Here is a 26,125-nt window from a genome sequence, read left to right as displayed (position 1 = left end):
GCACATGATTAGGATGAAATGACTTCACTGTATGTGAGGTTATATTCTCCCTAAATTCTCTTTTGAATTTTGGTACTTGTGTGTGTTAACTCCAACACTGTCCCATCATAATGTTCCCTATACGTTACCATGGCGAGGCCTCCTATCTCCCGAACAGCCATGTAGAGCTTCCAGAGATCCAGTGGCTTCTTGCCCACTGCGGGCAGCTGGGCAACAGGGGTGCCCCTATCCTCCATGAAGGTCAGGTATCGTTCCACCCAGCCCCGCCTCTCCGGCTCCACACCCAGCTCATAAAGGCGTGTGATTCGCTCCCCACTGAGGGAGGAGGGGTTAGGGTTGGCTTTCTAGTGAGGGATAGAGAAAATAGGAACAAGAGAAAAACTGGGTTATTATAGACTTTATTTATTCATTTACTTTATTTATAAAATGTATACTTTATTTTTCATTTATATAGACTTTAACTTATGAATGTGACCTTTCAATTAATATATACATGTTAACATCAATCTCTGTTTCTCATAATAATAAATGACTATATTGGATACAGTACATGATTTGAGCACAATGGAGTTATTTTTCTACACTTTCATACCCCATACTTGACTTGAGAGGACACATTATTTACAGAAGTTTACATGTGCTAATTATGTGCATTTATACACAGTGTATTCTATATATCCTAACATGTATAGTCTATTCTACAGTTATTTCTCTTTGCTGTATCCTATTGCTGTTTTCTGCTATAACAACCCGCTCACCCCATGGGGATCATTAAAGTTTCATCCTGTATTTACACATTCTGAAGAAGGCCCTTGGTTGAATGACCAAGCAAAAATAAACACTTCTTTAGAGCATTTTGCTCAGTGTGCAGTCTGTGTTTATTTCAAAGTTCACTCACAGCACATTTATATCCCTCATGTTCAAATTGCTGGACAAAGTTTAATCCCACACAGCGATGTCTGGCTTCAGTCCAGGTTTCTAAAGAGTTTTGTTGTCTAAGAAGCAGCTTTTGATCAAGTTATTACACAATAATCCTCTAGTCACACACAAATCAATCAAACTAACAGGTTCTACAGACATTATTGTCCATAATGCGGAATTAATTTAAGTTGCTTGGTTTGGTCTTTGTGTCTAAATATTAATTTAATTCCTATATTTTCTGAGGAAATTCACACATCCAACCAACTGTGCTTGAGTGTCTAGTTCTTACGGGGCTGGAGGGGGTCTTGAGAGGCCAAGGGGGGCTGCTGATGCTGTCGCTGTCATCTCCATGGTAGGAGGACAGGCTGGCTGGGCTGGGTGAGAGGGGGGAGGGTACGGGCAGGGCACCACCTGGTGTGGCTGGCTGGGACACACACTGCTGGGAGCCACTGCTGCTGTTATTGTTGCTGTAGCCGTCCTGTAGCTGGTAAAAGAGAGAGAGAGAGAGAGAGAGAGAGAGAGAGAGAGAGAGAGAGAGAGAGAGAGAGAGAGAGAGAGAGAGAGAGAGAGAACAATACTGAGGTCAGACAACAGACAACCCAAATGACTCAATATGTGTGTGCATTGACATACAATCATTTATGTATGTTTGTGTTGTGATGTTTGGATCCAGAGGTGGAAAGTACATCAAATACATCAACTATATCAAGTATTTGGAGGTACTTCCACTGCACTTGAGTATTTCCATTTTAAGAGTTGACAACTATAGACACTGATTTTTACTTAAAAAAAAATAATTTTTTTTTGGCTAAATTATATCTTAAATACGACACTCTGTTAGATTTAAATAGTAGTAGTAGTAAAATTAGTTTCAGCTCAACCATCTTAAACCAGTTTAGCCAAAATTCTGCTAATATCTTAAAGCATCGTCAAAAACACATTTTTACTAAGTTTATATCACATTTTTAATTGTGGACAGTCACTGTACTTGCAATACAGTCTGTTTAAGTACAGGACTGAATACCACTAAGAAATTCTCAACACTGTTAGATACAGCAGCAGTAGTACTAGCACTAGTATTGTGCATAAATAACTATGTGTTGTGTGTGTGTGTGAGTGTGACCTGAATAATACTAAATAAAATTTATGCAGTGAGTATGCATTAGTCTACATAGTTTGTCTAGAACATGTGGGTGCATGAATTTAGATAAAATCTTCACTTTGTGTAAATCACTCACACTTGTGTCTAGCTATGAGAGTCTTTCAGTGCCTGTGTGCACGAGGGTGTGTGTGTGTGTGTGTGTGTGTGAAAGAGAGAAAGCGGGAACAACAGCTTGACAAGTGCTTCTGGTCTGTGTACAGAATGCTCATGTCAGCAAAACCTTATCTTTCCCCTCCCTCTCTCTTTCTCTCTCTCTCCCTCTTTCTCCCTCCTCTCTCTCTCTCTCTCTGTCTCTCTCTCTCAGCAGACAGATCATCTCTTTTGGGAGCACTGGGGGTCTTTCTGGCTGCTCTGACTGCCTTAAATAATTCAAAAGGCCCTACTACCCTAATCAGCAAAAGAAAAGACAGGGATTTGGAGGGAAAAGATGTGTAGTGGATGTGATGGAGGTGTGTGTGTGTATGTGTGTGTGTATATGTGTGTATGTGTATGTGTGCGTGTGTGAGAGAGAAAGAGAGAGGGGTTGTTAAGCAAAAACAAGGGGAGGGAGGAGAAAAGAGCAAAGAGCAGAGTTCTGTTGTTGCTGAGCTGAGCCAAGCCAAGCTGCAATTGTAGGGCAAAACGAGAAGTCAGCATTGTGTATTGGGATGTGTGTGTGTGTGTGTGTATGTGTGTGTGTGTGTGTGTGTGTGTGTGCACTGAGAAACAAGTGTTTACGAGAAGGATGGTGTGTTTTTATGAGTGTGTGGAAAGGCCAGTGTGTAGCTTTTTGTCTTTATATTTATGTGTGTGTGTGTGAATACACAATATTTCTTTGCTGTGTTTGAATGTGTATGTACATGTGTGTGCTGCAGAAGCCGAGCCCTCTCTTTCTCTCTATGTCTCTCTTTTTTGCAACTCTGGGCTGCCAAAAACATCAGCAAGAAGAGAGTGCTGGGGGCAAAAACAAGGCGAAGAAAACATTAGGAATGGTAAATGTTAAACAAATCATTAAATATGGCGAGAAAACAACAGAGAAACAGCCCACTGTGCTGAGGCAGCATATGTTGATCAGATTTGGTTTGCTTCATTAAGGGAGCTAGATCAGAAAATGCAAAACAAAACCAAAAAAAATGAGAGCGAGAGAGGGAATTGCAAAGAAAGATGGGAAGTGGGAAAAGGTCAAAGGGGTACCTTTGGTTTATGAGGCTCGTTGGTGAGGCCTGTGTCATCTTTTACATCCGTTTTGGGTTTCCCATCTGGGCTCATCATGCTGTCTCCTGACATTCCCATGGCTCCTTCACCAAGAATGAGAAAACATTCACTAGAAAATATTTGTACTAAACTTTCCACAGTGAAAAAAATGCTAATATCTGCTGATAGTTTTGTTGTTTGTCCATAATCACATTGTTTGAACTGAACCAAACAATTTTTATAAAAAGATTATTCACAACAGAACAGTGAAAAGGTATACAAGGCATGTTGTTATATTATGGTCGATTCAACATTATTCAACTCCCTAAAATGAACGGTGCTGCGTTTGTGTGTGCTGAAGGATACTGTAAAATGGTTTGTAACATGTCACAGACAAAGTCAGACAATGTAAAATGGTTTAACGTCTTTCCACAGTTGAAATACAATGTCCCTTCTTTCTGTCTTCTCAAGGCCTGTGAAGGGGAGACTGTGAAAGAAATGTATAAAAAGACTGCTGCTTAAGGAAGACATAGAAAGAGAATGAGATAAGACTCCACAAAAAGCAGGCCAGTGCTCTCTTTTAACCTCGCTGGCTGCACATCCTCAGTTTGGGAGAAATCTTACATCTTCTCGCATTTTCAAAGTAGTGACAGAATAGGACGGTTAATATTCAAGAGATGCTGGCTGACAAGAAGACGTGTTTCTGTTTTCAAAGACATTTGTGTACCTTCATGAGGTTTCTAATTGAAGAAGAGTTGAGATCCGTAAGAGTATTTTTAATAGTGCCAGCTGCATATTTCTTATTAACAGAAAGAAGGGGTCCTTGGATACAAGGCTCTCCTCTTTATTTTTCCCTTGTGTGCTGCAGCACAGTGAGAAAACTAATGGCTTTTTACTGTGCCCAGGGGCAAACCAGATGAGTTTGGAGGAACCTTGGCGCTCTAATTCGTTTGAAGTTTTCCAAATGTCACGCGTTCTGATATTTGGTTTTGAATAAAAGGTGCCTTTCATTTTGGGAGCCACAGTGCTCTCCGAGGTGCGTTTAGCAACTATCCAGCAGGGTGAAGGGCTGAAAGAAAAAGGTATGTAACACATCAATCCTTGCTCACTGGAGCGCCAGCTGTACAAGTAAAGTAAGAGCACTGAGAAAAAACTGGTATTGAAGCGAACTCTCTTGATTTCCTGGCCTTTCACTGTCTTTTGCTCCTTCTACTCCTCTGTCCCTGTCTCTGACTGGGAACAATTCTGAGTTGGTTCATCTATACATTCAACATGAACATATGGGTTAATCTTTAGTGGCTCAGTGTCTTGTCTAACATTAACCTGAAGGCCTGTGACTGCTTTTTCAACAGGTTCTTTTCTATTTTATCAGCATTTATTCTGTACATTGCAATGCAAGATAAGGAGGTGGAGATGGGGTCACGCTTCTTTTTATGTAACTGTTGGAGCTGGGCTGTAGCTATATCAATGGGCTTGGCTCTGAAGTCAAACTGAGATAATTTACCTTGTCAGATATGTGTTTTCCAAAGTGGTGAGTGGTTTAAATTGCTGTATGTGGTCAGGATTTCTGAAGGTTTCAACAAATTAAATGTAAGACTTTTAAGGCATTTTGAAGACTGTCGTAAAAGTAATTTTATGGCGGCTTTATTTTTTCTGACTTTCAATGAAAAGCTCTATTTAAACATTTTCTTCCAAAAATTCATTATTTTCAACAGGCTTCAACAGAGCACGACCCATATTAAATGAAAGTAACATTAACAATTTTAACTTATTACTACTAGTAGCTATTCTTTTAATAGGAGGAGAAGAGCGAAGTCTGCCCCCGACCACATTGCATTACACTAACTGGGTGTGCTATGATAAATTATGACTGGGCTGCACAGTTTGCATTAGTGGTTATTGGTTCCATGTTGGTTTAGTTTTGTAGATTTGTTAGTGTGATTAACACAGATTTTTCCAAAAACACATTTAAAAACAATACTGACATTAATGCAACTTTATAAAAGTAACATTAACTTCATAATCCAATCAATTCTTAAGGTAAAAAAATAATGTATAAGACATTTTACGGCCCAACATTATGATTATTGGATTTTAGGTCCCATCCCTGCCCTGTGTAACTTTCCAAACAAAAATACACTTGCACAATATAGGCCGTGCAGGAACCTCTGCTAGCTGGTATTAGCTGAATACCTGAAGGCGGCATGTTGTAGGCTGGACCTTGTGCGTTAGCGATGGCTGAGCTGTTGTTGCCTGTGGGCTGGCTGTAGGGGACAGTGGTGGCTATGGTGCTTGCTTGGCTGATGCCAGGGCCTTGATAGCTGCTCTGCCTACCACTGAAAGAGGAGACAGAAATAAGTGGATGTGGAAGAGATGATTTGAAGTTTAAATTCACAATGTAATGGCAGGCTGTGGAGACATAAGTGGGAAACAGTGAAAGCCGCAGAACAGAAGTCACAAAATCGCACAGAGATGATATTTGGCAGCGTGTCACTGCCGTACTCCTTTATTTATGTTGTAGTATAAACCGAGCAGCGTGTGCGTCTGAAAGTCACAATAAAAAGCAACATATCCCAGATCAAACAAACAGCACTTCCAAAAGACTGAAGATGAGCATACAGCATCAGAAAAGAAAAACTCTCCTATCCTCCCTTCTCTGTTCTTCTCCTTTACAAATCCCCCCTCCCCACCCCTATTCTCCCCCTCTTCCTCCCTCTCCCTCTCCCACAAGTCATAATTTAACTAATTAAGGTGTGCTTTTGGAGAGGATCATGTTATTTGTTGCCATGGTGACAGCAGAAATCAATCCCGCTCAATCTCCCTCCCTCAGCCTCCCCTCTCTCTCTGAGGCAGCTCATCACATGGCGTTGCAAGTGACATCAGAGGGGTTTATCTGCAACCTGCTGAATGCTAGCCCTTTGTGTGTGTGTGTGTGTGTGTGTGTGTGAAAGAGAGAAAGAGAGAGAGATAGTGTGTGTGTGCATGATTGAAGGCAGTGTCTATCGTTGCATGCCAGGCAGGCCGAAGCCAGTGACATGGGGGCTGAAAGGGAACACCATGTTTAGAACAATTTGGTCTATCTCCTGCTGACTCAAGATTATCTCCTGGACAACCATATAAAAAAGACTGGGAGAAAAGGGGGGAGGCAGATGGAGAGAAAAGAGGGAGGGAGAGCGAGGCCTAACAGATCGAAAGAAGAAGAGAACGGAGGCGGATGACTGAGGATGCAGGATCAAACTACTATAAATTAGAAAAGAAGACAGGAAGAGGAGAGGGAGGAAGATAAATAGTAGTAAAGGAAGAAAGGATGGAAGGAAAGCAGGAAGAAAGGAGCCTTTGGCCCTAATGGCCACACTGTTTTATGTAGACGAAAAGGAAAATACTATCTGGATTTATGTCAGTCAATTCCCTCCTAACTGGAACCTTTCTCTTTTTCACACACTCACACAGACACATAGTATAATACCTCATATTGGAACCGATACACATAGCCTAAGAGGAGGGATCGGCTTGGTAAACCTCCCCATAATCTCATCTCACAGATGTAATTAGTCATAGAGCACGGCTGATGATACATATGTAATCCCTCTATGGGGGCCGAGGTGCACAGGGGAGCTCCATGGCAAAGAAACAAGCTCACACCAAATCCACGCTTATCTGGCCCCGTTTCCATATAATGGGGGAAGTATACACTCCTTCATTTGCTGCCTACATGTTCCCTAAAAAGCTCTGTGTGAGTCAAGACACAGAAATAAATTTACATTTTGATCACTGCACCTTCTCTCGCAAGTAAAAAACGTATGTGCAAAAAAAATATATATATACGTGTAAATTTCCACAAAAGAGAGTGCTTATAAGCCAGCAAGGAAAAATAAGTTTAGAGATGCCAAATGTCTGAGAAGCTCATCTATCCATACTGTAAAAACACCCCTCACCCACCTTAAGCAATATAAGCACAAGCTCTCATGTGAATAGTGAAATATCCAAATCAACAACAACAACAACAGTGGTTGGAGGTTTTCGACTGTGGCGCTCTCCCATTATGACTAATTCATGTCATAAAAAAGCCCATTAGAAAGCACTTGATGGAGGCACTGCACAGCGTTTAATCACACTTAATATATGCATGTGCCGCTATCGGGGAAAAAAAAAAAAAACGGCACAGTGCATTCATCTTGCTCTCGGGCACCTTTGTGCTGGGGAAAAAAAGAAGCATCCTGTTGCCGCAGAGAGAGAGGAAGAGTGAGTGAAGGAAGAGAGAGAAAGCAGAGATGGAAAAAGAGGGAGAGGAGGAAAAGAAGAAAGGAGGTGGAGGGAGGGAAATTAAGGCCTGAGAAGCCTGAGTAGTGTGTGCATGGGTCCCTGGTGGACCGATGGGGGGGCGTATTTTCAGCTCAGGGGCCCAGAGCTGGAAGAAATCTCTGTTCCATGAGACTGAGCTGAGTGAACACAAACACACACACACACACACACACACACACAGAGTAAGAGACGCAGAAACATCTATCCGAACACTATCAGGCCAGTGCACTCTCAGTTTGTTGTCTAGGTGTGGCCTGAGGAGGGAAAAAGAGAAACTTTGCAGAGAAACTCTACCTTGAGTTTTCTGAGTTTTTAAAGAAAAGTTAGGGTTGAAGAGTTTTGACATCACATTAGAGTCCAGATATATGACAATACAGCTCTAGTGTTCAGTCTTTTGTTTGGCCTGTCCAGGCACCGTTAGGGCAGAGAAGCCATTGAAATGCATCAATAGAAAAACACTGTGATAACTGCTATTCTATTGTTTTTCTATTCATTCTATCTAAATGCTCTACGCTGTAACCTGTCCTTCACACTCCCTCGTTTTTTTTTACCTAATTCTGCACACACACACACACACACACACACACACATACACACAAACACACACAGAGCCATCTCTCTTCTCTTTCTATTCAGTCCACACGTGTGAAGGGCATTGGAGAAAGCCACTTTCACACCGTGGGCAGAGTGTGTGTGTGTTTGAGCGTGTCCTTGTGTTCATGCGCGGGGTGGGCGCTGTTGCCAAGGGGATGCCATGGTTACGAGGTGCCAGCCAACCAGCTGACGGTGTCTCTCTAGAAGTGGCAGCGCCTTTGTCCTTCATTCGTGGTGACAGGCCGCGCTGATGCCTCCCAGCGCCACTAACTGGACGAGACAGCAGAAGCGCTGGGACCAGGAGTGTGTGATGGCTGAGCGGCCCTCCCTATCGATCCCTCTGCTTTGTGTGTGTGTGTGTAAGAGTGTGGAGAAGAAAGTGAGAGAAAAAGAGCCAGAGAGAGGCTGCTGGATGGAAGGATGGAGTGGATCGGCTGGAGGCCATGAATTATATATGGACCCAATCTGTTCTCAGGGCAGCTTCAGCTCCTCCAAACTCCTGACTCAACTCACCACACAAACACATATACAGACAGAGGGGAGACCAGAATAAGCCCCCCACAAAAAAATAAAAGGACAGCTTTTAACATATTAAATCCAGAGAAAAGCTACTCTTCCCTTCTCCCTCCCCTCCTCAAACATCAAACAGCTCAGGATGGATGGAGGAGAACCCATTTATTTTGCCCATCTAATGAAAGCAGAGCGCTCCACAGCACTGCCAAGACTGCGAGCGACAAAGCGCCACAGGCAGCATCCCCCGTTCTTGACATTCAAGCGCTGCTCTTATTTATTTAGCAAATTTACTTACTAAGGAGGTCAGAAATGAATTATTTGGCGAGGATTTGCCTGGGAGCACTCTCCTCTCCTCTCTTCTTCCCTCTTCCAACATTTTTCTCCCTTCAATTTCCCTTTGATTTACGGCTCTTTTTTTTCTGAGCTTTGCTCTTCTTGTACTAAGTGCTTATTTTTTCGACAGAGCCCGTTCCTATAGCTCCAGGAACTTCTTGTAGAGTGTCGCCGGCAGCGCTGGAAAGTCATTTGCGAAGCCAATTCTGTCCTCAGAAGCTGCTGCCAAGAAAAGCTTATACCTTTTAATACTTTCTGTTCTCTTCTCTTTTCCAAAAATTCCCGAACATCAATCCTCAGTCGCTAAAAAAAAAATTCTGCCACACCTTTCTTCCAAACAAACTTGTAACTCCTCCACACTGACAGGCTTGACATCGTCTGTGTTATTTGAACATTTTTTATGCTGCAATTCATCATCCTGACAACTGGCAGCTTAGTGCCCCCAACTAGTCAACGACTTTTCATGAAACAGAAAATTAACCTGATTCTCAGATGGACCAGTATCTATTTGTGAAATTAGGTGAGAGTGCATGAGCAAGTGCCATTTACATTTTACTTTCCATACTTAGCTGCAGTAACTACAGCAGCAGAAGCTCAAATTCCTAGATTACAAAATGATGATGAGCAAGATGTTAAGTGACTTTGTCATTAAGGTAAAGGCATATTCTTCTGCTTCAACTTTTAGTAGAGTAACTGGATTCTTTTTTACATCCCCAAAACTCTCAACAGTGTTTCCCTTCAACCACCAATCAAACTGATTAACCACTATAAGTGGGACGTTTGTTTCTGATTCCAGTTGGCTGGTGGAGGAGAAACTCTGAGAGGGCTCGAGGAAAAAAAAAAAACACTCATGCCACACTTTATGAAGATTTAATCATGACCCTCGCCTGCAGCCATGGGATACCAGAAGTGGCCCTCCTCTGTTCGTTCGGCATTCTTTTCACTCAGGGTAATGAAGCTGGAGTGTGTTTACTAGTGTGTGAGGGGAGGATGGATATGTGAGATGAGGAGTGGAAATGTAGAGGGATTATTGGTGGGGAAGTAGTGAAGGGACGTGCTAATGAAAAAGAGGAAAAGAAGAAGAAAAGGGCCAAGCCGATGACAAAGTTCCGATATAACTAGCCCCTGATTTAGAAGATCAGGAGCAGGTGTCTGTGGCAGTTCACCCAGGGTTGATGCATCAAAGAGCGAAACTAGACATGTGCTATGACTAACAACTTGTTTCACAGACAGAGAGGAACTAGGTCTGAATGTTTCAGAATGTTGTGTTGAGATCTAGAGAGCAAACGGGGCACTGGAGCCTTTAACTGCAGGTTTTCGGAGGCCAATTTTCTCCTGATCTCCCTCAGATGTTCTAAAGTGGGATCTGAGGAAGAAAAACATAACAAGGCTGTGCTGGAGACAGCGGAGAACAAAAAGCAAATTGGGAGGAAGAAAGACAGAGCGAGATAAAACAGTCTGGGTAGGATAACAGAGCTGCACAGAGACTGAGAGGGTGATACAGTTGGGAGAGTTGGTAAAAAGAGTGAAACAGGTGGGAGGAGAGAGAACAGAAGCAGACAGGGAGGGATGAGAAAGGTAGAATGAGCGACAGCAGACAAGAATAACAGTGAGGCTGAGACAAGCAGCAAAGAAACGGGAGTATTCTGCAAAAGTGTCCATCGTAACAAAACATTTTGGCTCTGTTTTTTGTTTTTAACCAGTAAAAAGACTTCCTGCTTGCCAGAAGACTAAACTCCTGTTTGCTATAAAAACATGTTATTATCGATGAAGAAATCAATATTCTGAATAAAAAAGGCAGAAATAAGACAAATGAATCAGATTTGTGAATAGTAATCTGCCTTGGAAACAAACAGTCTCACCCAATTGGCAGACTTTTTACACCTGCTAGTTTATAAAAGTCTTTTGTTGTTTTGAATATCCAGTGTCTGCTAGGTTTTTGCTCCAGTGCATGCTTTGTTTTGAAAAACACAGTAGCAATTTGGAAGTTAGCATGCACAGCAACAACCACCAAGACTGAACAGAGAACGAAAAGACAGATTTCCAACAGAAAATCAATAGAAAAAGCTGTTTGGTCTTTATGAAATGTGATCTTTGCAGTGCAGTTAAAAACCACAACACAGTAATGGCTGCTTAATCCCAAAGATGGAGATAAAAGAGCAAACAAAGGCAAGGAACCCACAGATACTTCCACAATCAACAGTGAATCAAAATGGATCGCTGTAAAGATAGAGAAATAGATGAAGACATAAACAAATTTGTAAATTTCAGAGAGAGAGCCTTTAGCAGCACCACAGTGAGTGACACCACTCTGGTGACTGACAGGCAATACACATAATTAATCACACATACTGTCAGCCATGCCACAGCCCCCACCCACCCACACGCTAAAATGTTGACACAACGTGTACGACTGCATGTGCTCACTTGCTGCTGTTCCCATTACGGTGACTAACACATGCCGAAGATGACAATGATGACCACAGTTATGATGATGATGATGAAGGTGATTATGGCAATTACAATGACAGCAATGATGACTCCTCTTGTTTTGCTCTCAGTGGGTGCTTGTGATAATGAGCATGATCACTTTTATTTCTGTTTAGCTTGAAAAAAATCCCATTCAGTTTAGTCACGAAACACACAAACACATTCACTTATATACAGAATGTATATGGACACACACTCATGTCATGAAGGTGGTGGACCTACCTATGGTGCTGTGAATGTGAGGGTGGCGGGATGGATGGGTGGTGAGGTCTGGGTGGAGATGAAGGTGGTGGACGGGTGGAGGCAGGGTGGGGTGCAGGCCAGAGGGTGGAGGTGGGCTGGGGTGGTTGCATCTGGGCTGGGGACCTTACATACGAAGACCGCCTGCAGATTGGCATCGACAGACCCCCGCCCGACAAAAAGAGAAATTTCACCTGAAATATCATCACTGGCTCACAGTCTTCAGTCTGACTCACGCATCATCAGAAATGGACAGTCTGCAGAATGCTGGCGAGACTGTGCCCATAATACATTAACAGGCAAAACCCCCACCGACTGGAGAAAGCCCACAAATCCACCCTTTCTCTCTGAAGACCGCCATGTTTTCATAAGTTCCCCCCAGAAGGGTTCACCAGAAGTTTACTGCCCACACAATCCCACAACAGCCCCACTCTCCAACGCTACAAACACTCACATATACAAAGCTCCTACCGTGATGGAAAAATAATATCCTTTAACTCATATACCATAATAGCATTGGAGCGCTTTGTATTTGTGTTAAGGTGCTTGGTGTCACTTCTGTCTCTGGTGTTTTCACAGTTAAACCTGCGGTTTGCTTTTTCTTCTTTTAATGTTTTGACAGGGCGGTATTCAACCCATACAGTCCTCTCACAAGCCAATATCTCTCTTTCTGCAACAAATGGCACTTGGTGTATAGTGCCAGCTATCAAAATGTCAGGCACTTTATGAGATGTGTGAAAATAGGGATAGTTCCGCAAATGGCTCATAGAAGTGTGGAGCCCCTGAGAATGAACTCTTGCCTGCACATCTGAAAAGGCTCTTGGAAAAAAAAGTCAAACTCTGTGGCACAGAAACTCTCCGTGGTGCTTTTCAGCACACGTCCCCACAGACGACCTGCGGAGAAAAGTCATTCACCAGACAGCGAGTGATGTAAGAAGGAAAAGCTTGCTGCCCCCTAATTTTAGTGTACCACTATTTCCAGGTGAAGTAACGTAGTGTCAGTCCCACAAAAGAAGTTGGGCCATTTCTGTTGGTTTGGCACTGTAACACAGTTTTTATACCACTCCTTTTTTTTTGTCAAGATCATTTTTGATACCAATTAGGTTAATGAACAATGATGTACAATAACATGGTCATGTTCACACATTCACATATAATTATATACACACACACACACACACACACACACACACACACACACACACAGATGAGGAGCAATAAAACAAAAAAGTGTTAATCTTTCAAAATAAAATTTTTAAAGAAATCAGGCCTCCTGAATCCTTGCGGTGCTCTTACCTATTGTGTGTTGAGTTGGCAGATCCAGGCATGCCAGCTGCTGCTGCCTCCTGGGCCTTGCGGTTAGAGCTACCCAACGAAGGAGGGCCCATGCCTGGCCCAGCTGGCTGAGGCATGCTGGGGGAGCTGGGAGCCATAGGTGGGTATACTCTATTCTGGTTACCTGGGCCATGGCTACGTCCCACAGGTATGGGCTGGCCGGGGCCCTGGCCGTGCATGGGGCTGCTAGCATTCATTCCCACACTGTTGGTCATGCCGGGGCCGGGGCCGCTGTAGCTGGTACTGGCCGTCCCGCTGTAGTTAGAGGGCCGAGGGTAGTTACCTGGAAAAAGGACGGCACGTGAATGAGCTGACTCCAAAATCACTGCAAATTAAAGTATTACACATATAATGTTGCTCAAAAGGTAAAACATGGGATGTAGTCACTCCAGATGTATAAGTTCCCACTTGAATTTGATCGATTCCTTACAAGAATGACACCAAATGGCTGCTGTGAATTACTGTAGTCGCAGCTGGGTGCTATGAATCTCTTCAATTTAAGAGAAATGGAGTGTTTATCAAGTGTTTCCCAGCTGATACCCTCATACCTACAACAGGGATGAATTCAAGTATTTAATCCATCATGAAAATAGTCCTGTGACGTATGAGAAATTAGGAATGTAAAATGCAGAACAAGATTCTGATTCATGACCTCTATAACCTCCAGTGGATGCAGGAAAAACTATCAGGGGTGTGTTCTGGTGACATTTTACACAGCTGCAGGTTGCTGGATGGCCCTGGGAACAATTGCCAAGCTTAAGGCTGACTTTGTGAAACACTTGAGAGGAGCTCTAATCTGCAGTAAATGCTTTCTTGCTGCCCTGGAGTGCCACACGGCCGTGATGCCAGAAGCTTTCCTAAGGCACACTTAAACCCCTCCATTTTGGCTCTGAAACCCCTGCTCAGCTCCAACACCAGCTGCAATAAGAGCTGAACGAGAATCACCATGCTGTCAAAAACAACATGTACATACATTCAGGCACCTACTGTATATGTAAGTGCAGTACACACCCACACAAACACACACAAAGCACATCACACTGTATTGCCTCTGCAGGCACTGGGCCTTTTCCACTGTGATATTCCCTCCCTGGGACAAATCCTCTGCCAAATAGAAATGGAAAATGTGGCATCCTCCATTGTGAAGGGGGCTATTTATTTTGATTTGATTAAGGGTGCTTTAGTTGGGCCTCACTGCTTAATCCTCTGAGAATATGTCTGGAAAAGGGGATCAAGTCCCTTTAAAACCTGAAGGCTTTTCTGCACGCTCAAACGAGGGAAAGTTGAATGACAATATTCCACAAGGGGGAAAAAAACGACTCCGAAAATGGAAATGGCTTCTCAGAGTCCTCGAGCTGCTTCGGTGAAGACACTTTCCACATGACATAAGCCTGCGAGTCCGACAGAAGGAGAGAGCAGGAGGAAGCAACAGAGGGTGGGGGTGGAAAGAGAGGAAGACAGACAGAAAGGGTTGAGGACATACCCCTGCCCCCCAAGCCCCGAGATAGGATTTATATTGAATCAAAATAAAAGTCTTTCCCATAAAAGTCAGCAGCTCCGGTTGAATTTGTCCAGAAATTGTGATGAAATCTACTGTGGGAGATGGGAAAAGAAGAAGCGGATTATTTCTGGGGAGGCTTTGGTGAGTCGGTGAGCTGAGTACGGCTGACACCTGTCAAGGGTTTTGGGGCTATAATAGGGAAGCGTTCAGGAATGAAAGGATGTCTGCTAACGAACACAGGAGGATACGTATGGTGCACAGTCCGTGTGTGTGTGTGTGTGTGTGTCCATCTGCTTGTCTGTGTAAATGCATATATAATACGTCTGAGACCTTGCAACTGGTGAAAGACACATTTCCATGTTTCTCCCACTCATACGCGACGCAACTGCCTAGAATGCTGTGGAAAATCCTGGGAACGCTGCCCTGCAGCCTCCTTCCTCTCTCCTCGCATGGATGGTTTGCTGCAGATGAACAAGGCCCCAGTCAGTGACCTCTCTCAGCCCTCTTTGGACAGCTGTTGAGCCCCATGTCATGGCTGCCTGCCATACATTCTCAATAGCCTGGGCGGACACTTTGTGATTTTTGGCCCTTGTGACAGACTGAGGCTCCAACTCACCTCCCAGGGAGTTGTTTATATCACACAGTCCCATTTGGACAATCTGCATTTTTTTCCGTCTTTAGCGGACGGGCCAAATGACCCAAAAAGTGGGAGTGAGTGTCTGGAAGTTTCCATGAGGCTATTCTCTACTTCGCTAGGGGTTGTGTTGCTGAGACAAATCCACCTGAAGAGGTTTGTGTTTTAAAAAGGTGTCATTAAGTCCACACACAGCACCGAGAGAACTCTTGATGTATTTGATGTACTACCAGTCAAAATGCTCTAGTTGTGGGCTATGTTTGCCTCAACTGACAAAGGAAAGACAGAGTAGCTGTGGGACTGGGTTTAATGCTAAGCTTTCCTGTGAGAGTCTTGCTCCATCCTGACAAGAATGATTCACTTCCTGAAGGATTGGTAGTGTGCCAGAGCACTTCTTCAAGGACAGATAGTGCACTAACCCACTTTTTAAAATGACTGAGAGCTCAACCCTGACATTCTTTGTTTCGTTTTCATAAAAGTCTCAAAACTCAGATAACTATAGATATGATAACAAATAAAACATAAAACAAATTAAAATAAACTATTGGTGCTAATGCTGGTCCTGTTGATTTGACAAAAAAATATACTATGATGACTCCATGTGTCCAGAGCTGAGCTGAGAATATTAATTACTTGCTGTTGACTTATAAGATGTTTCCAGACCTCGGAGACAAAAAACGCTGTTGCTGTAAAAGCCAATATTTGTCATGGGAGTAACAGTTTGACACTCACTGTCAAAGAAACTTGGGAAAAAACCTGAGGCCTTCATGTGAGTCACTGTCAACATGGTCATGTTATATAATCAAAAACAATATTAATTCAGTCTTTCTAGCTTGGAAAGACTGAATTAACATTTTTAATGTCCACTGTAACAGCAATGACAGATATCTGCCACTGGCAAGTGAATACAGAGTTGTGTGTCTGTTCTTAGCCATGACAGTGGCTTCTTAGGCAGTATGAGTTGTGCACATTGCGCAAACTCTTCCTTTAGAGAACACAGTGTCAGTGCTAAGAAATGCCACTTCCTGGCATTCAAACAGGCCAGGAGAAATAAATGTGCTCTCTCTTAGCTTATGTTAGCATTAACATAGCCCACTGTATATGCACAGAAGTGTGTCATGTGCTGCGCCTGCTTTGCATGCTACTCATACTGCTCTGGAAACCAATCAAGGAGGGACAAGAGGAAAAGAGGACATGGAGGATGTCATTTCTTATATGTCCTGTCGTGCGTCCTTGTGGCGGAGTCTTGGTTTCCTGCCTGCTTCTCAGGCACTTGGTGCCTTTGGGGAGTCTTGATGGTATTTATAGCGCAATGGAGAGGAGGAGAAGGAGAACTCATGGTGCTTCGTTCACAATTACATGGAAATTCCCAGCACGGTCACGCATTCGGTGGACGCTATATCCTGCGCCGGGTTTAATCCCTGCATTCCCGCGGGAGAGCTTGAGTGTGACCGAGCAGATTACCGTCTACTGCTTCCTCAGCAGACTGGACCATCCAATGCTAACAGCCGAGGCAGTCATCCTCCCGGCTACGGTGGAGTGAGGTATGAGGGTGCACCAACATGCCCTCCAGAGCTGTGAACTCCATCAATAAGCAGTGGAACGCAGATTACATGGCTGCATGTTTGAGCTACCAAGGACAGGAGCGCGAGCAAGACTGTGCATGTCCACTTGTGGCCCAACACAAATAAAAGAAATGGATAACAATATTTTTCTCTTTTACTTTTTTTATGGATGGGGTAGGAGTTACGGGAAGATGGTTTTCTTTGGGATAGTAAGAGAGAAGCTTCATGTGTAGACAAGGATTAAGCACCCTGCTACTAATTCTTTTCCATTTTAGGAGTTCATTTTCTAAATCTCAGTATAGGTGCTATAAGAAACTATCTCCTTTAATTTTTCTGATACAGCCATACAGTATTAAGTTTAACATTCTTTTACTTAGAAGATAATTTGAACTGTTTCTAACTCAGCTGTATCTGTTTTTAACTGTTGAAATATCTTGAAATTAGGCAGATCAGTTTTCAATAATGTCTGTCAATATCGAGCCTTTACATAGAAATTTCTTCATTTGCTTTATACAGTTTTAAGACTCAGTTTACATGTATGACTTGCCGGGAAGGATAATTTTTTTTTTGCAGCATCTTCTCTTGCCTCAGGCCCCCACATCCTCTCCCATCCACCTCAGCACCTTCCGCGGCAGGGTATCTGAGCCTAAGCAGAGCTGGGGTGTGCCTTGGGGCTGCTGAGCTCCACCACACACTGTCAATTTCCTCTAAAAAAACTCCACTCCCTCCCCCAGACGTTGGCTTGAGTCATGTTTTTTTTTTTCCTCCCTTTCTTTTTTTTTCTGGCTGAATTATACGTTGGCTGCGGCAAGGCACCAAGACTTAAAAGTGCTGTCTGAAGCATGGTCATTACCAGCAGAGTGCTTAACCCCTCTGGGGGGGGGGGGGGGGGGGGTTGCACACTATGCGATGGGTGGGAGAGAGAACAGATCCGAGACAGACTCCAAATCTCTTTCCTGTAATGGCATGATATCCTCCTCCCCCATCTGTCTGTGTGTCCACGTATCCACACGCTGGCTCCGTACCATGTCCGAGTGCATGTCTTGAAAACAGCTGTTGGAGTCATTTAAGTCCTGAGGAGAGCCTGATATCAACACACTGTATGAGATCAGTTTAACTTTGGATAAAGAGGGCTTTCAAAGGACAGCCATACACATTTAGCAGCTTAAATATTTTTTGGAAATACTGGGCAGTCCACGTTCTCACTGTAACACTCATTGAGACAGTGGGAAAACAGCAAAAGGGAAAATGTTTGGCCGGGTTCAACTGTATCAATCTCAAAGAAGGAAGCAGGCTTATCTAATCCTAAAACTATGGGAATAACTACTACATATTTCAGTATTGTTTGTAGAAGGGCCATATCCTCCCTCAGTCTCATGTATCACTGTATCTGTCTGTTGGATGGAGCTTATTTAGTCGGTTAGACAAGCTGCACTACGTTTGCCCCTGATAAAAGAGAACTGCTGCAGTCTTTCAAGTTACACAACACCAGACTGGTTTTTTTTTTTTGTCCTTTGGTGAGCTACAAACTCTCATTGTTGGTGTGTGTGGCAAGGATGATTGCTGAAAATTTTGTGTCACACACAAAACACACAAACTCACGAACACACCACAAGTACAAAACCCAAGAGTTGGGTTCTCCCAGCACAGACAAGCCAAGAAAAACAGAGAGCAGAGTTCAGGAACTTGGAGTGAATTTCTGTGTTGGCTAATGGCTAACTAATTTGTTAGTGCATGAGGAAGAGGAAAGGAGAGCAGATGGAGCTGTCATTAAGAACAATGACCAGCAGCTGTCTGCCCTGTTCAGCTTACACAGGGTCTGATGGGCCCTCTAAGAACTGGGGCCTTGGCTCTGACCTGTAGTCCATATGAATGGTTTCCTGTGTTGAAGATTAGTGGGATCTGCTGTGCTGAATGGCGTTGGAATAATGTTTTCATATTTCTCAGTGAGTTTTCGATTGTATAGTAAAAATTTCTGGATGAGGAACATGTGTCCTCAAAAGGAAAATACTCCACATTGAATACTTTTTACCAGTTTAAAGGGATTTATGTTTGTTAGATTAGAACTCACGTAAGACCATATTCAGACTGATGTCAGCAAGTCTTATTTATTTCTATGAGACCACTGTGTTGACACAGTGGGGGCGCTGACCAGAGGGCTCCAGCTAGAAAACAGAGGGTCGTCAAAAGTTGAGCCAGGTTGAATATTTGGCCAAAAAGCTAAATGCAATGTCAATCACGTGCATTCCTGATAGAATAATAATTCTCCTTCTTACCTCATGATCATTGAGATTTGGTAACTTTCCAGAATCATGAAATCCTATTTCAAAGTGGCATTGGTGTGCTGTGCATTAATAAAACTAGTGCAGCACATTGTGTTATTTTAATGTGGGAGGGTTGAAGATTACAGGGTTAGAGTAGGGTTAGATTAGGTTAAAGTGTGAAAATTGGGATTAGAGGTGGGTCTCAATCTAAGGCATCCGAGAGTGAGTGTTGTCAATGAAGAGTATGTGAGTAAAAAGGCCAACCCTAACTTTATCATGCTCTTGGCAATACTGTGTGCAAATACAAATGCAGCCACACAAGTGCATTTTTAGACAGTCCCTGTGCTGTTGTTTGGATATATTCAACAGTCTAATGCAGGGCAGATACAGGTGAGTTGCTAGTGTATTAAATTTGAATGAGAGTATACACACATATACAATATATACTGTATATGTGTGTGCCTGAGCCGTTCTTTCTGTTTCTGATGGGAACATCTCTCCTGTCATCTGAGTGAGATTTCACGCTCATCTGCCTCCAGAGCCTCTTCCAGGCTAGTCCGCCTCGCTGTCGCTCTCTGCTTACTTTATTTCTCCTTTTCTCTCTGCTTATTGGGCTGTCAGCCCAGCCAAAGTCACATTAAGAGATAAGAGTGGGTGGAGAAGGGAGACCAAATACCAAATGCATTAGGGCTATTAATCAACATTAACAAATGCGAGGGAGAGGCCACAGTTTTGGGAAAACACACGCACGGATAGGCGCATTTATCAAGGTGACACATTAAAACACACATTTACCAAAAAATACCATAATGTTTCATCTGGTGTGTTGCCAAAGGCAGAAAACGAAGTACAACAGCAGATGTCAACGTTTGTTGTATGGCCTGGAGTTGTACGTTGGAGAAAACAAGCGAGCGAAGAATGCTTAATTATAGAGAGCGATCCAAACTTTTTTCCCCCAAAATTTCCTGAAATCTGTCACTTGTTTTTTTTCCAAGTTTTTTTTTTTCTTGAGTATCAGAAAAAAAAGCTCAGTTTGATGGTTGATGTGACTGATTTCCCAAATAGTTTATCAAACAGGCTTGCATACATGGTAAATGGAATCAAGGACTGTAGGAACAGACAAATATAAATATGTTGTTCCCACACTGATCAAACTGAGGACTTAAACTTAACACTTTTCAAATTAGTTAACAATATCTGGAACAACTTCAGTGACAGCTTGAAATAGCAGAGTAACCTCTCTGCAGCTGGGCTTAAAATCTAACTGGATATATTCTGCTAGTCAGCTGCATATATTAAAATGTGAAGCAACATACTTTTACACTTTTGTTTTTAAAAGTTTTACAGTGAATCTGCAAAATTACTAATGTTTGAAGCATTATATGTGCATCTTGTCATCAACTTGTCATGAACACAAGACAGACAATATACAGTACATGAAAGACGGATGAACAACATGTCAAACCCAGTAAATGTCTCATCAGAATAAGAGTCTGTGTCCTTTCAAGACATGAGAGCCACACATAAGGTGCCATAACTATTTCTGAAGTTCCTATTTTTGGTACTGGATTTAGGATTAGGGAAAGTGTGGGACTGCTCTTATCTGGACACAACATCGTTCTGCAAACACAACACTGAGTTCACAGTATCTAACATGTATTTGGAGGAAATTTAGGAATTATTCACAATTATGCCTGAGTAGGGAAAGATGAATGATGACTATGAAAAAGAGGCCTTTATTCTTTTTAATAAGAAAACTGGCCCCTTTTCTGAGGCTAATATTAAAACATTGAACCCGATTACAGGATTGGACATCATCATTCAGTGGATAAACCTCATAATGTGTCAGTCTGCCTTGTCAGTCTGGAGCTACCTCATAATCTTATTATGAGGAGAGTCAAGAGGTCTGTCCAGGGTTCAAGTGTCTCATGAATATTCTTAGAGTCACACCCTCAGAAATCCCAGTTTTTAATGCCCCGCAGTGAGACCCACTGCACAAGACGGGAGAAGACTGTATCTGTGTGTGTGTGTGTGTGTGTGTGTGTGTGAGTTGTAGAAAGACACAGATAGATTTAGAAACAGAGCCAGAAGATGGATATGTCTTTCAAAATTTGTCTTTTTGTATCCCTCATTAGCAAGCTCTTTGAAACCAGTGGCACTGATGTCAAGGCCCAGTGTGACTGTGGAATGGGGGCCAACATTCATCAAAAAAGACTAATGTGACTTTCCCATCTGAGGCCAAACTTCTCTACAACCCCTCTGAATGAATGATAAACAAGGTATTCATCACTTCAATATTACTAGTCACAAAGCAGAAGCTGCTCCACAAATCTGATGTCAGGTAAAAGTCAACAAAGGAAGTCAATACACAGCCTGTTATTGGTTTTCATGATTAATAATTCATCTGAAAACTTGAAAAGAGTCATAGCTTGTGGGAAATCAAATTCTCTCGCTTTTGGTTCTGAATAGTCTTTTTTAAACTGTGGCTTGAAAGTTATATCCTCTATTTTTGACGAAGAGTGAGGAGTTGTTTTATATTTTATGCTCCAAGGATTTAGTTTATTGTCAGTGTACCAAGATAATGACACAGTCCTGGAAAGGAAATTTGGTGTGGACTGACTTTTTGGTCAAATTACAAAGCTAGAGTCGCAGATCATCCTTTTAGTCTTCAGTAGGTTATTGGCTCCAGTGCTCTATGCCAAAATTTCAGTAAACACAATATGAAACATCATCTCAACATTTTGTTCAACTTAAATGAACTTGGATGTGCAAATTTGCACCATTACCACCAATACTGAGTCATCTCCATGGTACTTGTGTTTGAGGGAATGGACAGCCTAGAGTCCATCATGGAGGAAGCTGTGTTGAACCATCCAGTATGAAGTGCCCACAAAGGAGGAATGGTTTGCAGACAGTTATGAGGCAGTCTGCAAAATTTACTGCTTGAATAACACAATTTATTGTGTGAAATAATGTGTATTACCAAAAAAAAAATAATAATTTCAGGTAGGCGAGCTACTGACTAACACTAGCATGTTCCTCTCTTGCTAGCATGTTGGCGGTTAGCTCGCTAGTGCAGTGGTTAAGTAGAATAGAATCTACATATATTTTATAAAAATATTACAAAATATATTTTTAATATTAGGCAAAGATGGGCAGATTACATTTTCTGTGCTAACTTTTGTTGTACCTGGGCCTTTAATATGAAGCACTGGAGCCACTAGCCTACCAAAGACGTACAGATAACCTTTTTCAGTGCAAGGTTGATCAGTGGGCCAATCTTTCAGAAACTTCTAGTGTGGTGTAATTCTGCAATGAAAACAAGTTTGAATGTGTGCTAAATGCCCAACCTTGGTGTCCATACTGTGCTCCTTGAGGTCCATAAGGGCCTGTGGGGCCACTCTGGGAATAGGGACCCATTCCAGGATACAATGGGCCCCCAGGTGAAGGGTGTGGGGACATAGACGGTCCGGACTGTGGAGAAGCAAACTGGGAGCCGACCTGGTTCCTCTGCATGTTAGACATAAACCCTGAAAAAAAACACAAAGAAACATAAAAAGCAATGTCAACACTTTGCTTAGAAAACCCTTAAAAGCCCAGAGAGTTCTTCAGTCGTGAATGGACCTGCTCAGTGAAATCAAATGTTGACTGAGGGACTGAGTGTGGGTAGATGTGATCATTCTCTGGCTCAACAAATCAGGATATCCATTCAATTTCCTCGTGTAAAGAGACCCTTCGTTTTGAAAGCTCTAATCTTTTATCGTGGCAGCGGCTCCTGTTACTCATAGATACACATCAGTGAGTAACATAGCATGGACCAGGTGACAAAACATGCACAAAATGGAGAGGCTGACATGTAATATAAACCCTGAGCACAAATAAAAACACACAGGGAGAACATGTAGTGAACGTTATCACTGGCAAAGGCACAGGTCAAGTGTATACCTGGCCTGAAAGATGTATGTTGCTGCAAAAGCTGAGTCTATGTGTATGTGAGAAAGAATTGGCATGCTTCAGTTCAAGAAAAAACCTCTCTCTACCCTCCACAGAATAAACCAGTGATTTGACCATGGCTACTATGTTATTCTAAGCTGTTCTGTCAATAGATGTGTCAAAGCCTCTCAGGCCCAAACTCGCCTCCACCATTCAAATTGACATTTGGAGCGATCCTCGCCTGGGCTTCGCTCTTTCAAACCGCCCCATTCGTTTTTTAAAACCCACAGAAAGGTCTCCCAATCCACCACGAATGGGGAAAGGTCGCTGGATGGCCATTGAGGGAAAACGAAAGCGTGTGTGGGTGTGGATGTGTGTCTGTGTGTGTTGGGGGGATTCAGTATAGCAGATTAGGTGTAAATGGATTGGGTCTGCTCGAGTGTAAACTTTGATAGCTATCCGCTTTATTGACTGTGCGTGCACAGACTTACTCTTAAGTGAGTTCGGTGTTTAGGGAAACGACAGGGTTGGAAAGTGCAAGTTGACACTTATAATTCCTTGTTTCTGCTAAGAGAGCAAGAGAAAATGTGAAGAGAGAGGAGGGGGATAGAAGTTTAAAAACGCTATGTGGGTATACATGCATGTACATATTAGTGTTTCTGAGTGTGGGGGGTAGATAACTGAGAAAGAGAGCAATAAAAGCTCTGTGTGAATGTGTGTTTGTGTGTGGGAAAGAGACAGAGGCCAAGACAGAAAGGGAGGCAGAGAGAGAAAGTGTGTGTGGGAGGGAAAGACAGTGCAACGGAGGGAAAGAACGATTGGGGCCTGAAAGTGCTTAGGCTGCGAGTGCCGGGTTTAAGGAGCGAGGACATTATTGTAATGTTTTGCTTCCATTAGGGTAAGGGGATTCTGGGAGAGGAGGAGAAAAAAATACAGTGTGTAATACCGCACTTTAAATTGCCTGGAAAATGGATGGGGAGAGGAACATTTTGCAGACAGTGCTAAAAAAGCAAATAACACATTCAAGGATTTCTCTCTCTGCTTCATTCTCTCTCCCACTTTACACACACACAAACACACACATGCACAGAAACCTTTCTCTCTTTCAAGCAAAGCGAATGAAGCTCTCAGCCGGACAACAACAACAGGCAGCCGGCGAAGCACGCGAGAGAAAGTGAGGGGAAAAAAGGGACATTCAGCGGATTTATGGAAATGAAGAGTGGAGAGAGGCTCTTAGGGAGGCAGGCACTTGAGCAAAGTGGGACGTGTGTGTTTGGGAGGGGTTGGGGGGTTAATCCTAGAAAAACAGCGAAAACAACAGCCAGTCCTGTTAACCAGCACTGTGTTTTCCTGGACTGGGCTGGGGAGGGCTCGAGGTTTACAGGCATTAGAGAGCAGCATTAAATCTCCAGCTTGATTTCATCATGTTGGGAAATAACCTTTTACAGCACTTCACTTTCTCTCTCTCTTTGTCTTCATCCATCCATTGCCTCTGTCTCCCTCTGACTTAACTGCTCTTTGGTGGGTGATAGAGAGAGAGCATCACAGTTATTCCATTAAGGTTACATCCTGGTCTTTCAGGTTTTTTGCAATGTTGTGTGGATGTTTTTTTTTTTAATGAGCAATTCTGACGTTTTTAGAGATAGTCGAGAAGTGGCCATAATTGCTGGAAACATTCCCGCTTGGCCGGCACGTGTGGCTTGTGGGTTAGCATTCATGTTTTAAGCCTTTAACAACAAGTTGTGGTCAAAACTGAAGTGGTTCTATCAAAAGAACACACATTCTGAGTTGATCAAAGTCCAGGATAAGTTGAGTGAATGTTTACTGTATAATTTTTACCAAACTGTGGTTTTCCTATGACACATAATACATAATGCTCAGACCTTGTGTGTGTGCATGTTTGTGTGTGTGCGCACTTGCTCAGTGTAAACTACAATCGTGTTTAAATTTTAAACACATACAGGATCAACCAGTTTGATCAACCCGCCGTGTTTAAAACATTTTAAACTTTAAAATGTTTTAAACACGGTGCCGCAGTCAAGAATGAAGAGCAATAAGCAAAGTGTAAAGCAGGCAGTTTACTTGCTGAAGGAACTAATAGTCTTTGGAACAGTATGGTTTTACAGACAGAAAATGTAGTACAAATTGCTTACATGTCTGTGCTTCAAGTCCCTCAGAAAACCTTCGCTGGTGCTATTCTTTCTTGCTGACATATCAGTTCTGTTTTCCCTTTGTTAATGTCTCTAATGCTCATGCACTGCTCACTGGTATGGAATGTATAGAAAGTTTTTCCATTTTGGAGTAGTTTAATTTTGTAAGTATACAACCTATTTTTATTATTTATGTTACATACAAACAGAGGCTACAGCCTATGCACTGGGTCTTCCAAGTCTTCAAGCCAATCCGTTTCACTAAAATAAAAAGCATGCCACAAACACATACATGTATTTGCACACACAGAATCCTGCTTTTACAACCCTCACTACTCTCCCACCAGACGAGGCCAAACATCAAACGCTAGCCACTGGCTAACACACATACACATACCTCTCTCCTGAGCCATAGGTGAGCGGGTGATTGGTGGGTGGGCTCCATCTGGTCCGTTCCCAGAGTTCTGTGGGGCCATGGTGGAACCTGCAGAACAATATTAAATCAGAACTTGAAGATTCAGACAAACGTGGCAGCGACTCATTTTCGGGGTTACAATGGCACAATTCTGTCTTTGTAACAAAAGCTGTCACATTAAAAGAAAAAATGTTTTGCATGAATTGAATTCCATTATTTGTAGGAAAGCGACCAATACAAAATGGATTTATACTTGCTTCCTATCTGCCTTGCTTGAAAGTTGAATGAAATTGCAGGAACTGTTATAACAATAAAGCCCTGAAAGACCACTTTTGTCTTTCTCTCTGCATTTCTTTCAATGGTACAAAAGTTACCTGGTTCAGAAAGTTCCCTGCCATTTGATTGACAAAAGAAAAACAACGATGAATTATCAGTATTAGGCTGTAGGTTTACTTTGACAGAGGCCACCCTGGTTTTGTTTCTCAAGCGTCTGGGTTAAAGGGTTTGATGCCAGATTCAACATTTACAGACACACCAAGAACCCAACACAATCACTATACATGAAGTTGTTTGTGATTCACTATTAGCTAAATGACAAAT

The 26,125-nt window shown here is 42.6% G+C and overlaps 1 protein-coding gene across 5 annotated transcripts in view; it reads right to left on the bottom strand.

Moving 5' to 3' along the window:
* LOC139632594 (AT-rich interactive domain-containing protein 1B-like) overlaps positions 1-26,125 on the bottom strand; it is a 196,470-nt gene that overhangs the window by 15,073 nt on the left and 155,272 nt on the right. For 4 of the 5 annotated variants that reach the window (XM_071497584.1, XM_071497582.1, XM_071497580.1 and 1 more), the window contains 8 exons: positions 25,508-25,594; positions 22,378-22,557; positions 13,025-13,346; positions 11,711-11,872; positions 5,450-5,592; positions 3,257-3,360; positions 1,211-1,405; positions 129-344 (listed from right to left, as the gene is read on the bottom strand). In XM_071497584.1, the coding sequence (XP_071353685.1) occupies positions 129-344; positions 1,211-1,405; positions 3,257-3,360; positions 5,450-5,592; positions 11,711-11,872; positions 13,025-13,346; positions 22,378-22,557; positions 25,508-25,594 (1,409 nt within the window). The remainder of the gene's footprint in view (positions 1-128; positions 345-1,210; positions 1,406-3,256; positions 3,361-5,449; positions 5,593-11,710; positions 11,873-13,024; positions 13,347-22,377; positions 22,558-25,507; positions 25,595-26,125) is intronic. The other variant, XM_071497583.1, reaches the window with a different exon arrangement.

This window comes from Trachinotus anak, unplaced genomic scaffold, assembly GCF_046630095.1.
Source record: "Trachinotus anak isolate AG129_WGS33_773 ecotype Australia unplaced genomic scaffold, CSIRO_AGI_Tana_v1 ptg000015l, whole genome shotgun sequence".
Lineage (NCBI taxonomy): Eukaryota > Metazoa > Chordata > Actinopteri > Carangiformes > Carangidae > Trachinotus > Trachinotus anak.
Note: the sequence above shows the minus strand (reverse complement) of the source record. Positions and strands in the feature narration are given on the sequence as shown.